General features: G+C 43.9%; 1 protein-coding gene across 6 annotated transcripts in view; it reads left to right on the top strand.

The window, feature by feature from the left end:
* SNX10 (sorting nexin 10) overlaps positions 1 to 15395 on the top strand; it is a 79280-nt gene extending 63885 nt beyond the window's left edge. For 4 of the 6 annotated variants that reach the window (XM_084785500.1, XM_084785501.1, XM_084785503.1 and 1 more), the window contains 5 exons: positions 589 to 675; positions 4764 to 4864; positions 5376 to 5474; positions 12896 to 13108; positions 13568 to 15395. In XM_084785500.1, coding sequence (XP_084641626.1) covers positions 589 to 675; positions 4764 to 4864; positions 5376 to 5474; positions 12896 to 13108; positions 13568 to 13649 — 582 coding nt within the window. In that variant the 3' untranslated portion in view covers positions 13650 to 15395. The remainder of the gene's footprint in view (positions 1 to 588; positions 676 to 4763; positions 4865 to 5375; positions 5475 to 12895; positions 13109 to 13567) is intronic. The other 2 variants (XM_084785504.1, XM_084785505.1) reach the window with 1 other exon arrangement.
* The last annotated feature ends 1371 nt before the right edge of the window (positions 15396 to 16766 follow it).

The following is a 16766-nucleotide window of genomic DNA, read 5'->3' as shown; positions in this document are numbered from 1 at the left end:
AGAGGCAGGTGGATCTTGTGAATTCGAGGTCAGCTCATCCACCACCCCCTTAAAAAAAAAAAAAGAAAAGAAAAAGAAAAAGAAAATACATTTAAAAATAAAAAAGCATGGTAGGAAAGAGGGTGCGTGCCTTCCTATGAAGTTACGGTGGCCCTTCTCACGAGGCTGGGCTGGGCTGACCTTTGTTACTCTTTTTTGTTTGTGATCTAGAAGGCAATTTGCTAGACAGGTCATCGGTATTTGAGACGATAGAAGTAACTGCTGCGTTGAAAAGCTGAGAGGAAGGGCAACTTAATTTTCACAGCTGAGCGTTAAGACCCATTTTGACAAGGTGCCGCTTCTTGATTGCCTTCCGGTGGGCCTAAAGCTGTCCATCTGCCCTCTTTGCCCAGATTTGCATCATTTAAACATTTCCATTTGCGGCCAAGTGTTTTTTGGACTCTGCTGACACCTGATTCATGATCTCTACTTCTTGTTTTCTGAGGACCCGTCGGGCACACTGGCTGGTACTTCCGGTTCCGCCCTCCCGGCTCCTTCTAGTCCTTTCCAGAACCCTGACACTGTCCTTTGTTCACGATGCCCTTACAGGAGTTCGTGAGTGTCTGGGTCCGAGACCCCAGGATTCAGAAAGAGGACTTTTGGCACTCTTACATCGACTATGAGATATGTATTCACGTAAGTACGCAGCCAGTGGGAAATGGGGTTTTAGGGGGTGAATGCTTTCTGTGACATAATGATACTAAGAACTAAAAAAAAAAAAAAAAAAAAAAAAAAAAGATCTCCTTAATTCAAAGAGCCAAGTTGAGATGGCTCCAATTAAGTTCGTATCACAAATGAAGCAGTAAGATGGTACATGAAGTTGAGGAATTCTTATTTGAAGCTTATATTGTACTTGTTTAAAAATATTAGTATTTCAATGTTTATCATCTTTACTTATGATGATATGACTGCTTTAAAAATACATGGTTCAAGAGTATAACTTATCAGTGGTATTTCTTTGTGGTATATTTCAAGATAATATATTATTTGGTAAATATTAAGTTTTGAGGGGATTGTAGAGTTTTGGGGGAAAATACAGTATTAGCCATTTCCTTCCTTCCTTCCTTCCTTCCTTCCTTTCTTTCTTTTCTTTCTTTCTTTTGGTTTTTCAAGACAGGGTTTCTCTGTGTAGCCTTGGGTGTCCTGGACTCACTTTGTAGACCTAGCTGGCCTTGAACTCACAGCAATTCACCTGCCTCTGCCTCCTGAGTGCTGAGATTAAAGGCATGCACCACCATGCCCGGCTAGTATTAGCCATTTTAAATGAACACATACTAGAGGGTTCCATTATAGCATTTTTATTCATATGTGCTTTTATACTTTGTTCTAACTAATTTTTTTTTATATAGGATCAGAAATCTGGAAATGAGTATGTACAATCAGTTTGCCTTGGTCTAGATTTTGAGTCATTAGCACATAGAGTAAGCAACCCAGCAGAAGTAATACTGACCATAAGCTCCTGAAAGGCTCGTAGGGTTCGCAGTCGGCTCTGCTTATCTTGAACAAGGTCAGCAAACCCGTCCTGAGTGGGGCCGCGTGGAAATGTCCCGTGGCAGCTGTGCTGCAGCTCCTGCTGCTCCTTTTGTGGATCAAGAGCACACAGACAGTTGTAAACAAACACCCGAACACCCGAAAGCCCGTGATGGGGGCCCATCGGGCCTCCTGGAAACAGCAGGAGGCGGGGCAGGCTGGCCCCAGACTCCAGTCTGCTGGGCCCCCTAGCCTTGGAGACACTCACTTCCTTGTCTCACTGGGTCCAGATCTGATGTGTCTGGGGCTGGATCTGGCACACGTATTTGATGTATCCCACCCAAGTGGAGTTCCATGTAGCCCACCGTTCAGTGACGTCTGGACTCCTGGAGGTCTCTGGATGTCACTCTAAAATGTCCTTTCAGAAACTAAGCTTGGTTAAAAACCCGGACTGCCTCCCCCCCCCCCTTTTCTTTTTTCACAGATATTTTCTAAGCCATTTCTGTGTATGTTGTTATTTTGATTTTGTTTTACTCACACGGAACCTTAACACTCAACGATGCCCAGAATCTCATGGGCACATAAAAAAGCATCGGCATTTGGGCTGGAGAGCTGGCTCAGCGGTTGAGAGCACTTGCTGCTTTTGCCGAGGACCTGGGGGTTCAGGGCCCAGCACCCACATGGCAGCTCACAGCGTCTGTAACTCCAGGTTCAGGGGACCCAGCCTCACTTCTGAGATTCCCCAGGCTTCTGCATGTAGGTGGGGGGAGGGGCGGGTACAGACATACACTGAGGTGCGCACACATACACATGAAATGAAATGAATAAGTATTTTTAAAAAAGAAATAGGCATTCGAATCAGATGTGGCAGGGCACACCCGTGATCCCAGCAGGGGACGGGTAGAGGCAGGAGGCCCAGGAGGTCAAGGTGATTCTCAGCTGTATAGTGAATTCAGGGCCAGCTTCGTCTATATGAAAACCTGTCTCAATCCCTCACCTTCCCCCCCCCCCAAAAAAAAAGAATGGAAAAAAAAAGAAGCATTTGAGACAAAATGAAATTATTTAATTGTGCTTTAACTTGCTCAGAGGATGAGCCCTCATCACATACTTGAGGGCATCCTGATGTTTGGTTATTTTGGGGAGACGATGAAACAGATTATTCCGTGCTAATACACTGCATGATAGGAATTCAGAAATCTCCCTGGACTCATAGTGTTTATCAGAAGTAATAATCACTTGACAATGAGGAAGTCTTCTGGGCTTGGTGGAGGCAGAGACAAGCCTGTGGATTTAGAGGAACTGAGTCATTTAGCGTAGACCCGCTCCTGTGGAACAGTTCTAAGCGGGTGGAAGAGGCAGGCTTTTGGCGAGCCTCCGGTAGCCCTGAGGGCATCAGCTGGGAATCGGTTGACTCAAATGAACCTCAAGGGAGATAAAATCAGGTGACTCTGGAATTCACGTGGGGCTGCCTCTTCACGTAGCTTCTTCTAAGCCTAACCTGTGGCTGAAGGACTCACAGGTGGACGTTACCATGGTGCCTAGGAGCCGGGAAACTGGATTTAAATAGGTCCAGTCTGCACTGGCAATGTCAAAAGTCCTTGTGGTATCCCGTACTCTCAGGGGGGTGGGGGTGGGGGACGGGTACCGAGTACCGAGAGGATGCCTGTGTGGGCCTTGTTAGGGCCCTAACTCTGGTGTAACGGAGCCTGCTGCCTTCTGTCCCCAAGGAGCGCGTTAGAGTCAGGCAGTGGTGTGCTTTGAGGTTGCCCCACAGAATGCTGCGATGCTGTAGGCATCTCCTGGTTTTGTTTCCATAGCAGCATAGGCAGCTGCATGGAGTGCTGTGGCCTTTGCAGGTGAGCGAGCCTCTTAACCTCCCTGCATCCGGGAACTTTGCCCTGTGTTTCACGGGGACGGCTTATGAACAAAATACACACGGTCATGCAGGTTTCCAAGGAAAACAGCCGAGCTTCCTTGGCAGGATAGGTTTTGAAATAATACGGGTCTTAGAGCAAAAGTTAATTTCTCAGGTCGCAATGTAATGATTACTAAGTGGGTCTTCGCTCAAATGAGTATATAAAACAGAGGATCTCTTTGCTTTTTGTTGTTTTGTAGGGGCGGTTGAGATGTTAGACAGGATCTGCCTGGAATTTACTCTGTAGCCCAAGTTGCCCTCAAACTGGCCCAGCCCCCTGAGTCCCTGGGTTATGGGTGTGAGCCACCACGCTCAGCTGACATGGCCTTGCTTTTTGAAACCAGTTAGACACAGATGTTTGGCAGCATGGCGTGCTTTACCCAGAGGAGACTGTTTACTTTTTCTGTGTTTGCCCAAAGGAGTGACCTTATGGCTCAGCTTAGGCTGGGGACTCTGGACCTGTTCCCCCCCTCCCCCCCAAGGCTGTCTCAGGGCTGCTGCAGGGGAACACACAGCTGGTAACTAGTAATGTCAGCTTCCCCTGCCAGGTGCTTTTTTTTTTTCCATCTTCATATCCACCCTGTTTCCCCCACTGAGGAAACCAGCCCTTGGGGAGGGGGAGGGGAGGAACCAGGGCTAGCATTTATTCTGCCTGTCATGGGTACTGCCGCTGAGCCCCACCCCCACTGTGTTCCTGACTCAGATTACCCTCCCCTTGTCCTTGAGAAAATGTTGTCTAGGTGGGCAGTGACTTCCGGATTCCCAAGGACTAGTGGCATCCATGTTGACACGCAGCTGTCTGCGGTGCCTTGCAAAGGGCTCTGGGAAGTCAGTTCTGATCCACAAGAGCTTCAGGACGGTGTTAAAAATGCAGCAGCTGCCCCTGAACGTTTTTGCATTTTAGGGTGTGTGTGTGTGTGTGTGTGTGTGTGTGTGTGTGTGTGTGTGTGTTTGTGTGAGAAGATAGGGTCTTCCTATGTAGCCCAGCCTGGTCTTCCTGCCTCAGCCACCTGAGTCTGAGGTGACACTGTGGGCTATTATGCCCACCAGAACTTAGTTCTTAATTATCTGTCTTTGGAAACAATGCTTGTAGTTAGGAGAGCACAGGTCTCCCTCAGGATTCTTCTGGTCAGGGCTTGGCCATGGTAGCCCAGGGCTAACACATTGTGGCTTCTTCAGGGCCGACTTATGGGTAGCTTTCCCAGCGCCCACGTAAATGGAAATGCGCAGTTCATGGTTTGCAGCCTACTTACAGAGTGAGGAGTATTTTAGGAGTTATGTGCATAAGAATAAGTGCTGTTTCCCTTCGGTGAGGCTGTGCTTTTCTGTTTCTGTGCAGACTAATAGCATGTGTTTTACAATGAAGACATCTTGTGTACGCAGAAGGTACAGAGAATTCGTGTGGCTGAGGCAAAGGCTGCAAAGCAACGCGTTGCTGGTGTAAGTGACTCAGTTTGCGTTACAGAGATCCGGCTGTGACAGGCTAGAACTGAGACTTGATAGCATTAAGATGTCCACTGCTCACAGGGTATCTTGATAACCCTATGAGCATATACAGGGGGAGGAAGTCCCCCTCAGTCACAGTCATAGGGGAGGGGAGTAAGGGGAAAATGGGAAGGAGGGAGGAATGGGAGGATACAAGGGATGGGATAACCATTGAGATGTAATATGAATAAATAAATAAATAAAAAGAAACCCAAAAAGATAGATTAAAAAAAAAAAAAAGATGCCCACTGCATCTGATTTAAAATCTGCTCCTGGACTTTACCAGATTTTATGGTTATTGACCATGATCTGCCCCAGATGTGTTTAAAGACAGATTTTCCTTTAAGTTACTATTATACAACAATTAGGTGGTAGTCGAGTGATAATTACCATGCCTCACAGATTGTCTGTAGCTAAATCACCTTGATGGCGGTGATTGGTGATTGACTTTTTTCTTTCCCGTCAGAGAATTACCGGAACTTCCATCTAAAAATCTGTTTTTCAACATGAACAATCGCCAGCACGTCGACCAGCGCCGCCAGGGCTTGGAAGATTTCCTCAGAAAGTAAGGAAGGGTCTGTCCCCAGGCTGGGGGATGTGGGCAGAGGGAGAACCTCTGAGATGCTGCAGGACTGCGGGCCACATACATTCATAGCCTGTATTAGAGTGCCATCTTGTGGCTCACATTGGATGGCGCAGGTTGTGAGCAGAGCCTTCTAGAAACAATGGATGACTGGATCTGAGAATAAACAAACACATGGTCTTTTAAGAGCAAAGCAGATACAGTGACAGCTTACATATCTAATGGAACCACCCGTGAGGTTGAGGCAGGAGGATTTCTGTGATTTTTGAGGCTTTGCAGTGAGTTGCAGGCTGGTCTTTGTCAAACAAGTGCAACAAACAGATACCCCCAAAACAACAATAACGAGAAAGCAAATAGCAACAAAGGCAAAGCAGATGCAAGCTACTAGAGAGTCTGGCTGGCAAAAGTAACCTTTCCCAGTAAATAGCTGTGCCTTATTATTTACGAGAAGGACTTCTTTAAACTGGCTTCATTTATAGCAGTTAGAATTGACAGGCCAGAGTCGTCTGTTCCAGGGCCTTGAAGGCCCTTTCTCTGACTGAATGGCTTAATTCTTCCTTGCAGAGGGTCGTTTGTCAAGTGCACACCCTCTGTGTCGTCTCAGTCGGTTGACTCTGGATTTCTGTGATGGGGCACGCTTCCCTGGGAGCTGCCGGAGGCCACCCTGCTAGGATCTCCCTTTGTCTCACTCACTCCTCTCTGGAACGCCAGGATAGGAGTCCTGTCCCACACTGGTTTGCACACAGTTTCTGAAGCTAGGCCTTGCTGGGGTTCAAATCCTGGGTCTGCCATTTTACTAGCTGGGAGTCAGGCAAACCTTTTCCTTTTTCTGCGCCTGTGTTGTCCCGTCTATAAAATGGGGACAGTGATAGGCCTTGCCCTGTAAGGACTGGGACAGTTAAGTAGGCTGAGGACTGTAAGGCTCAGCGGTGTCCGGCAACCTAATTTTCCGAGTGCTGAACATTACTGATATTTTAGTGCACTTGGGGCTGAAATAGCTGTGAACTTATTTTTCTGTATCCTAGATAAGGAAGTAGGCGGAGCCTGGTGAGTTAGAGGCGGGGCCCGAGTGTCCATTCTTCCTGTGGCTTTGGGATCTGGAATTATGTCCCTTTTAGTTCACTAAATAGGACCCTGAGCTGGTTTCTTCTGTATGGCTCACTTATAAAGGGCCTGGGCATTAAGTATGCACATTAATATTAATATTTATTTCTATTAGATTGGCACGGTGCCTTTCCCCCCAAGAGGTCACTGGGACACGCAGAAAGCTGGAGGCTTCTGAACTGAGTGAGGCCGGGGGTGGGGTGGGGTGGGCGGAAGACAGACACTAGAGTAACTGCTATCAAAAGTGCTCCGAGGAATCCCCATTAGTTGAGCCGGGTCCTCTGAAAATATCACAGCAGTGTCGTCAGTGGTGTCACAAGTGTGACAGAACAAAAGATTGGGCAAGGCTTTTCTGATTTTCCCTTTGGCCTTCTCTGCTGATTGCCATCTCTAAGGTGCCCAGGTGGCTGATGGCTTTTCCCTTTAAATGTAGCCCAGGTTTGCAGAGCAGCCTCCGTATCAGATGCCACCCCAGAGAAGCGGCAGCCTGGCCACTGCCTGGGAGGAGCAGGAGCAGGCGAATGTAACAACCCTGGCCAGCCCTGGGGAGCCTTTGGTCTATTGCAAGGTCAGGGACAGCAAGTGCCTGTGCTTATGTCACTAGGTAAATGTAGGGCACTGATGACCCATCTGGAGCTAGTCTTTTAAAACAGGGTCTCATGCAGTCTCGACTGGCCTCAAACCCACTATGTACTTGACTACCTGCCCAGGCGGCCGTGTGCCGCCATGCCCAGTTTCTGGTTTTTGCTCCCTGCACTGTTTCTAAGCGCTCTGCTTTCACAGTTGGTGTACCGGCATCTGCCCCCACAGACTGTGCTGTACTGTGCATTGTTTGTCTGTTCACTCATTCGGTTTGTTTGACACACAAGCCGCCCTGGAGAGCTCAGGGTGCTCGGGTCTAAGTCTCCCATCAGTCCTCGCTCTCAGCGTTTTCCAAGCTATGGAACCCGGATTCTTTTGAGTGCTATTATTTCTTTGGTTATCTGTGCAGTGGAGCGGTGTAGCCAGCGCACGGCTGTCCCCACTGGTAGTTTGTGTTGTTCTGATAAGTAACTGCTTGGAAAAGGATCTGAAAAGCACGTGCTGACCCTCCATCCAACAGCCGTGTGCCAGGGACACAGGCCCAGACGCTGTACAGGACGGTACAGGAGCTAATGAACTGTCGCTTTCTGGAAGCTTCTCTCATTGGGAGCTCTTGGTGCTGGGTCTCAACTAATTAAACTTTGATCCGGGAGCTGGTGGGATGGTCCAGTAGTAAGAGCATGTACTGATTTCCCAGAGGGCACAGGTTCAGTTCTCAGCACCCATACAGTGCCTCCCAACCCTCTTAAACTCTAGTTCCAAGGGACTCAAAGCCCACGGCCAGCCTCCTTGGGCACCAGGCATGTACACGGTACACAGCCGTACAGACAGGTTAAGCACTCATTCACCTGAAGTGAAAATAAAGAAGTTTTACATTTTAAAAAGACCCTGGCTATTGCTTGTCATCTGAGGGTCAAATCATGGAGCAGGCAGCTTTCCCGTGATACTGTTCACTCTGATACGGCATGTGAACACCTGTTTCTCACACACACAAAATAAACTGAGCAAATCTAATTTAAATGTTTAAAAAAAAAAAGTGGGTAAAGGCACTTGTAGTCAAGCCTGAAGACGTGAGTTGGATCCCGGAACCCCTGTGTGAAGGAGACGACAGACTTGTGCAAGTAAATAAATATTGGCTCCCAGCTGGCCTTGGACTGGGACCGATGGCTGAGCAATCCTCTCTCTGTCACATCTCTGTCACCGCTCTCCTGTTGGGTCCAGTTTGGGCATGAGTAGCAGCCATCCATGCCTTTACCCTGGTCCCTCTTCTGCATTCAGAATGCTGACCCACAAGGGCAGTTAGGTCAGATACACTTCAGGCCACACCTTGGTGTCCTCTGAGCCGGCACCGTCTATTTGGTGGAAGCTTCTAGAATAGATAGCATTAAAATTCAACACGCATTTGGCTACAGGCTATAAGTATATATTTAAGTTGTTTGATTTTTATGTAAATTTTGAGGTTGTTAAAAATTCTATGAACGCGAAGCATCTTTGCATATGTATGCATGTATAATGTAAAATGAAACTTTCATTTTTAAGGTCATTTGTGTAATAATATGTACTTAACTATGGGTACCGTACACATTCAGGCTGACTCTCACAGAGCAACTGGAGACTTATTTCTCTGATTGCCTGTCAGAGAGGATGATGTGTTGATCTTCTTCGTAGGTGCTTTGTCTCAGTACTTACCAGTCTTGGCAGGAGGGGATTGTCTCGGCTGTGCAAACTGTAGGGATTCACAAGTTCTGTCTTCTGGGGATAGCTGATCTGGTCACTGTGATTGTGACACTTTCAAACGTTCATTTTCCCTTGGGACTGCAATTTTCTTTTTGTATTCTTTCTCCTAATTATAAGCTCTTATAATAGTAACAGGGACAGAACATTACAGGTCAGAGTTACAAGCTCTGGGTCAGCCTCCAATGGCGCTAGAACGCCACTAACTTCTTAAGTTTAATTGCTGTGAACGGGAGCACAGCACTCTGGGACTAGCATACACCCCACAATTAGGTTTTTCTACTGTGGTTTTACATAATTTTTATTTTTTTTGTTGTTGTTGTTCTTTTAGGACAGCCCAGGTTGACCTTGAACAGTCTGATGGAGGATGGCCCCAAATGTTTGTTTTAAACAAAAGACACACACACACACACACACACACACACACACACACACACACACACGTGAACACATACACCTATGCGGGTACACACAACTTTTTAATAAATCTTTATGTTCAATAGAGGGCACCACAGCATAGATTATGAACATCTTTCAATGAAAGCTTGTAGGCTTAAATTATTTCTCTCTCGGTAGGAAGTGAGTAGACCGAGTTAACTGTTTTTCAACATCAGACTGCACCATACAGGTGTGTGTAGGGGGCATCATACGGATGGAGTTCAGTGGATCCAGGGCATTTGCAGAATTAGGTGATTTTGTATGCCATGTTGTTCTTCAACTGAACCACGGTACAATATGCTTAAGAAACGCCATTAAGGAAAACTAGACTTTGCTGTATCCAATTCAGATGAAAGGGAGGCCTCACTTTGTCTAGCATAGTTACTCTGTATGTGTGGGGGGTTGGGGTTGGGGTTGGGGGACAACTTTTGACACGCATTGTAAATATATTTTTAGGAATTCCTTTAAAATTCTATAGGCTGGTTTGTGAGGCTCCAGCTTAAAGGCTTGAAAAGAATATATATTTCTTTAAGTCATTAATTAATTTTGAGATGGTCTCAATATGTAGGCCTGGTTGTCCTAGCACTCACCATGTAGACCAGGCTGCCCTTGAACTCACAGAGATCTGCCTGCCTCTGCCTCCTGAGTGCTGGGGTTACAGGCGTGCGCCACCACACCTGCCCTATGCATGTATTTTTGTGGAGGCTCCTTACCGTTATGGCGTATTGATTGTTGTGCAAAGTACTCTATAGTAAGCTTGAAGTTGATTTTTCCTCTTAGATTTCTTTGTGGAAAATGCGGTACAAATATGGCCAGAGAAAACAAAGGACTTTGTTGTGACAGTGCGGGTACACAGGGCTGTGATAGGTGACAAAACAAGAATCACTGAGGGGGGGTGGTACTGGTGCCCTCTGATCCTTCCAAAGGCTACATTTTTTCAAAACAAAACAAATATTTAAATTGTCATCATTATTTCTACTATTGTTATGTGAGAAGGTCTCCTCCCAGTGTTGTTCTGGCTAGCCCGGAACTCTTGATTCTCCTGCCTCAGCTTCCTAAGAGCTGGGATAAGTGATTTACACTTAAATTTTACATTATTTACAAATTGTAAACTATCTGATCACAAAATCAAAATATGAATTTATCTTCATTTTTTATTTTTATTTATTTATTTTTTTTTCAAGACAAGGTTTCTCTGTGTAACAGCTCTGGCTGTCCTGGAACTAGCTCTATAGTCCATGCTGGCCTTGAACTCACAGAAATTCGCCTGCCTCTCCCTCCCAAGTGCTGGGATTAGAAGCGGTGCGCCACCACCGCCCGGCATGAATTTATCTTTAAAAACTATTTTTTCTTTCAAATCCATACCTCTGCAGTCCTGGAGGCCTAAACTTAGCCATCAAGACACAAAGATTGAAAAAGAAAACCATACTTAGCAGGCATGCTGATTTTTTCAGGTGGCTGTCGGGTCACCCTCCCTGCTCCTATTGAACTGGGTGGCCCATTTACTTGTGTTTTACCCTCATGTCCTCCAGGTGGCAGTATTCAGCAGAAAACTGGGAACTGAGGAGCCTAATGCACAGTCAAATTGGAAATTGAATTATAGCAGAAGAAAGGGGGCAGTAGCCTTGAGGTCTCCATCAGCCTGGACTCTGATCACTTTTGTTTGCGCTACCCGTGTGCTAGGTACCCAGCAAGTTAATAACGGCACGTGAGCAGTTCAAGGCTCAGTAGAATTGCTTCAGACATGAAATAAAGCTAAAATGAATTTGTGTCCAATATCGTTGCCATTAGTGCACATTACCTCTGTGCTGTAATGCCTCAAACCATCTAAAATCAATTTTAAAGATCACCCATTATTTTATAGAGAAAATAAAACACATTTCCAACAGAAACAAAGCCGTGTGTACAATCCTATGAGCAGCCGCTTGTCCTGTGGCCCATGGGAAGAGGCACAGGCGGGAGGGCACCAGAAACGTTCTGCTTGGACTTTGCAGAGGGCCCAGGTTCATAGCAGGGGCTTGTTGCCATGAAACTCTCCTAATTTGAATTTTTTAGGATAGGAATGGGAAACATTTGTAAACGAGGAAGACAGATTTTTAGTGCAGTCAGAAGTTTTTACTGGGTGGCAAACGAAGCTTTATCGTGTGGCATGGCCATCTTCTGGGAGGACCAGGGCAGGGGACACATGGAGTTGGGCACTTAGATGCTTTGCTTGCGATTTTTCTCTTTCAAGAGCACAAGAGTCTTGTTCTTGCTCTTAATAAAGATCCTGTTTACCCTCAAGTTACACTTATCGGGATGTTGAAGCAAAGAGGATGGCTGGACTTTACGTGTTTGTAGACATCTGCCTTCAAGAAACAGTCGTGCTATTTGGAAGAAAAGGACATGGTGTTATGGTGCATTTGGTACTTAACCAAATTGATATTAATGGCCAGAAGAGAATTACTTTTCTAGTTACGTGTTTAAACATGCAAAGTATAAAGCAAGGTTCATTTGGTCTGAAATGTGTGATCTCGTTTTCATGGTCCCCGTGTGAGAAAAATCCCACGTCAGGCAAAATGGCTCGTGGGTCTAAGTATCTTCTTACTTGCTACGGTCTGGTCCTGGCATCTCCTGGAATAAACACCGAACTGGTAACAGAGACTTGATTACCAAGCATCAGAGATGCTTTCTAAAAGGACTCGAAGCCAGTTTTCATTTAGGTGTGAGGGGCTACTTTGATTCCCTGTCCTACGGCACTCCAGAAAAACACGCACGTGGCTGATGCTGTGCATTTGAGCATGTTCGATCTCTGCTGCGGGGTTTGGTTTCGTTCTCCGTCTAGTTCTGGTGTTTTAGTTGAGATTGGTGCTGCTGTCCTGTTGGACGACTGGGGTGTCCTCAGCACCAAACTGCCCTACTTGGGAAAATGGCTTGGGATCAAGTTTACTTGGTTGCTTATTTTGACAACATAGAGATGCATTGCTGCTGAGGATAGTTGCAGAAGTTTCTAGTCAGCTTTAGGTACTAGGAGCCCTGGTCAGCCTGCACTTAGGTATGTGGTGGGCCAGTAAAGTTTTTAAAGTGTAGAGTGTGCCGAGGAACATATTGGACTTTTCGTATAATTTTAATGGTAGTTGAAAGTTTTGATGTTTCATGACAGCTTATCCAATAAAGACTGCTGCACTGACATGCTGTCGGCCATAAATTTTTTAAAAGTAGAATAAATTCCTACTACCATATAAGCAAAAATATTCCCATAATGAATCCACATGGTCTTAACAGATGGTTAAATTGAAGAAATGTCCTTGAAGTTAATTCTCTTAACAGATGTTCTTAACTGTTAGCTCCATGTTTTTACTCACCTAAGATTCCAAATAATTGAGTCAAAGTTAGCATGTGTTTTCATCCCATTAGTGGGCAGAGCCCAGCACGGGGCAAAGTTCTCAGAGCGGAGAGATCAGTAGAATGGTTGTAAAGGCTTCCTGTCTTTACCCGATCTCTGCCCATGCCTGCTCATCAATTATTTTATTTCCTCTCCCCTCCCCCCCCCCCCTTTTGCACAGAGTCCTGCAGAACGCGCTTTTGCTTTCCGACAGCAGCCTCCACCTCTTCCTGCAGAGCCACCTGACCTCTCAGGACATTGAAGCATGCGTTTCCGGGCAGACCAAGTACTCGGTGGAGGAAGCAATTCACAAGTTTGCCTTGATGAACAGACGGTTCCCTGAAGAAGATGAAGAAGGGAAAAAAGACAACGATGTAGATTATGACTCAGAAAGGTATTTCTTTGTGCGTTGAGTTTACAGGCATATTTATATAACTCACATAGTGCCCGTATGCGTGCTCATAGACACACATACACATTTTGCTTTTTGTTGATGTAATACTAAGATAATGAAAAAATTAATTGACTGAGATTTTATTGAGCTGTGACAGCTCATCATAGTGGTCTTCACACACACCTCCACACTGAATTAATGAATGCAGCAGAAATTCAATTATCTGCATTCTGATTATGTGACTTTCATTTAGTCAGACTTGAATTATTCGCGTTTAAATTATCTAGCTAAAAAAAAAATATCCAACTGCACTCCAAATGGCTAATTAAAAGTCCAAATTTCCTGTCTCTCTTTGTGACTGGAGATAATTAAAGTTCTCCTCTGTTACTCAGGCTTTGAGTGTGTTGTGAAAACCAATTTCCTCTTTTTATTATTTTTCCCCCCTCTCTTCTTTTCCAGTTCATCCTCTGGGCTTGGACACAGCAGTGATGACAGCAGTTCACATGGATGTAAGACAAGCCCAGCTCTGCAGGAGTCATGAAAAGGAATTCTAGGGCCACCACATCCGAAACAGAATTGTGCCCAGCCGGGAAGAAGCTCACAATGGCTTCTTACCTAGTGCCACTGTCATGAACCTAGGTAGTTGTTATTAGTATTAGGATTTTTATGTTGTTTAATTTTAGCCAAGCTTCTGTATGAAGCTAATAAGGTCTGTGAATGCTGTACAACCCTTTATTGCCATATAATACTTGTAAATATGATCCTGCTCTCAAGTGAAATGAGTTATAGCTCCAGTTAGTCTTGACTGAATTTTAAAGAGCTAGGTGTTACCAGGAGCATTCCAAACTCAGACAGAGCATCCTTGCCTTATCAATAAGGAAGTGACTAGAAACACAGTGTGTGACTGGAGCCAGGGTATGGAGTCACGACACAGGAGACTGCCTCGTTGGCATATGGCTCTGTTTTGTGGAGACTTCCCCTGCTCTGGAAAATACTTTGCTTTTAGGTATTTGATTGAAATATTTAAGAGTATTTAAGCTTTCCAGTGTATCACATGTAAATGGAAAATATGTCTTACAAATAGAGACGTACTAAAATAATGTTTACATCTTAGGGGAGAAAAAAGAAAACCCCAGAAGTGTTCATAGTTTTGCTTAAATTTGCCAGATGTAGATTTAGAAATAAACCCTCCCCATTCAAAATCAGCTTCATGTGTTTTCTGGCAACAAGTCATCCTTTTACCATTGTGTCATTACAGTCACGGCTTAACGATTTATTTTCTGACAGTTTATAAAGTGTGCATTGAAAAAAAAATCACCAGGTAGCTTTCATCAGTGGTGGCTCCTCACTATTTATTATTTTTAAGTTAGAAGGTTTATACGTATATAAGAGTTAATTTAATTTTACCCATAGATACTTCAGAGTGGAAGTCAGGTTGCTGATGTCAGAGCTCATGTGCATGTTTTAGGAGCCCTTTCTCTTTAGGTATCTCCCTGGAGATTGCTAATTTGAATAAAATAGCTTTTTTTTTTTTTTTTGAGACAGGCGTTTTTCTTTTTTAAGTGGCTCAAAGATAAGATGTCTTGGGTCTGCCATGAACTTCCACTTTCAGATGAGGCAGCGTTTTCCTGGGATAATTAGCTAAGTCCTCTCCAATAATGGTGAAACGTGTCCGTGGTAGAGCTACCAGACGGTATTTTCATCCAAGTGGGATAACTTGTTGCTCCCGCTCTCACTGGGTGGGAAAGCTGCTGCAAAAAGCAGCCATTTGCTTGGGTGTTTCAAAGTTTTTGTATTAATATTCTGCTTTGAAATGCTTGCTTCAGAGAACTGGTTAAAAACAAAAAACAAAACACAAAACAAAGCAAAACAAAACAAACGCCCAGAAACATTAAATTTGGAATAAGAATGATTTCTTGTGTTTTTTTTTTAAAGTTCTGTCTGAAACATTGCTAAACTTCTGTAAATACTTTGATTTCGTATCTTAGATCTTGTTACCTTGTTCTGTCCTATTTATTAGCTCAATGCAGGAAGAAAATGACTCAGCAGCCGCTTGTCTTGCTGTGAAGTTTTAAAGTGATCTCTACTCCTCAGCAGGGTATATGAAGTCACAACATTTATGTTTTATAGCATTTTTGAAAAGCATATATCGCGCCACCAGTTTATCATACTGTTTCTTGATGATATAACATAACTATCAAAATTAATATTAAGTGATGCTTAATATTTGCTCTGTAAACCTCACAAGGTCATTGTTTTCACATTAAACATGAAAAAAAAAAACCAACCCTATTTGTTGGATCACTTATTTTACATAAGAGAAATATATCTCTTCTGACTCAGACATAAGTTCAGTGTATTTTAAATTACTGGTAATTTCTTATTGAAGAGCTTTGATAAGACTTGGTTTGATGCTCGCTGCAGTTGCATTTGCTCAGCTTGGATGGTTGGGACATCTGAGCACTTGCTGCTTCACACTGGGGTTTTGGGGCCGAGATACTTAAAAGGACATCAGTTTCCAGTCGGTCACTTGCTTTGTTTTATACTTTCATGTCTGTAGGAAAACAAGTGACTAAATAGACTTCAGTGCCAGTTTTTTTTTTTTTAACATGAATTAAGCTTTAGGAATCCTAATTCTGGATGCCTTTGGATTTATACTCAGCAAACCCTTATTTTTCTGGACTATTCTGCAAGGGTGGACTTTACACCTGGGAGGTCGTTATCCTGTGTGTTTTGTTTTAAAGCTGGCTTTATAGGTAGCTGAAGGTGTGACAATGAAAGTCAACAGTCTGTTACTTAAGAGTTACTTTAAAGTCTCATTTGCTAAGATGTGATTTTTAATTCTAGTTAAAACTTTCATTTTAGAAAAACACTAGGAGAAACTGCAAAGTGCTGGTCTCAGTATCACTTGTTATTCCCTAAGATACTAAATGTATATTGCCAGAGCTCAAGTCCACTTCGAATCTTATTTAACAATTAAATACAGACAAGTTATTTGCAACATAGAGAAGTAGAAGCATAAAGTGTCTTATGTGGCATTAAGAATTTAATCAAATGTATTCAGCTTAGCCATGTTATATCCAATCGTGGAGGCTGGATCTTGTTTTGTTGAACTTATCTCTCTTTGGTGCTTTAAGGATTTATCATCAAGTTAAATGTGTCCAGTAAAGCTTCAGGACTGAGCGTTTTTTTCATGACAAGCCTTACTTTCCTTAAGTGCAGAAATTAGAAAGGCTTTATTCTGTTTCTAAGTTGTCTTCCTCTTAATATTTAAATTAGTTAGCTGGTACCCGATGAATAAATACAAAATAGTATCTTTTCCACAGAGGAAACATTTATTTCAATACAGTTTTGTTTCGGAAGAAAGCCATTTCTTCACTTGCTATGGACACATTTTCAAATGTAAAATGTCCGAACTTAGTTATGGCAACTGGACATTCATGAAAGGCTTAGATATAGTTTTCTTTGCAAGTCAACACAAGGAATGCAGACATTTTAATAAAAATGGAGCTAAAAAATTAACATGTAAAGAAACAATTCCTTTGGATTTGATACATTTACAACGGATTTGGGGCTTTGTTCTTGGTTGTATGCCTCTTACAGTCGAGTTACTATTGTCCCTTTAAGTCAAATACAATTGCCTTTCCCTCTTGCTGGA

The sequence above is a fragment of the Acomys minous genome (assembly GCF_964271855.1).
Source record: "Acomys minous genome assembly, chromosome: 6".
Taxonomy (NCBI): Eukaryota; Metazoa; Chordata; class Mammalia; order Rodentia; family Muridae; genus Acomys; species Acomys minous.
Note: the sequence above shows the minus strand (reverse complement) of the source record. Positions and strands in the feature narration are given on the sequence as shown.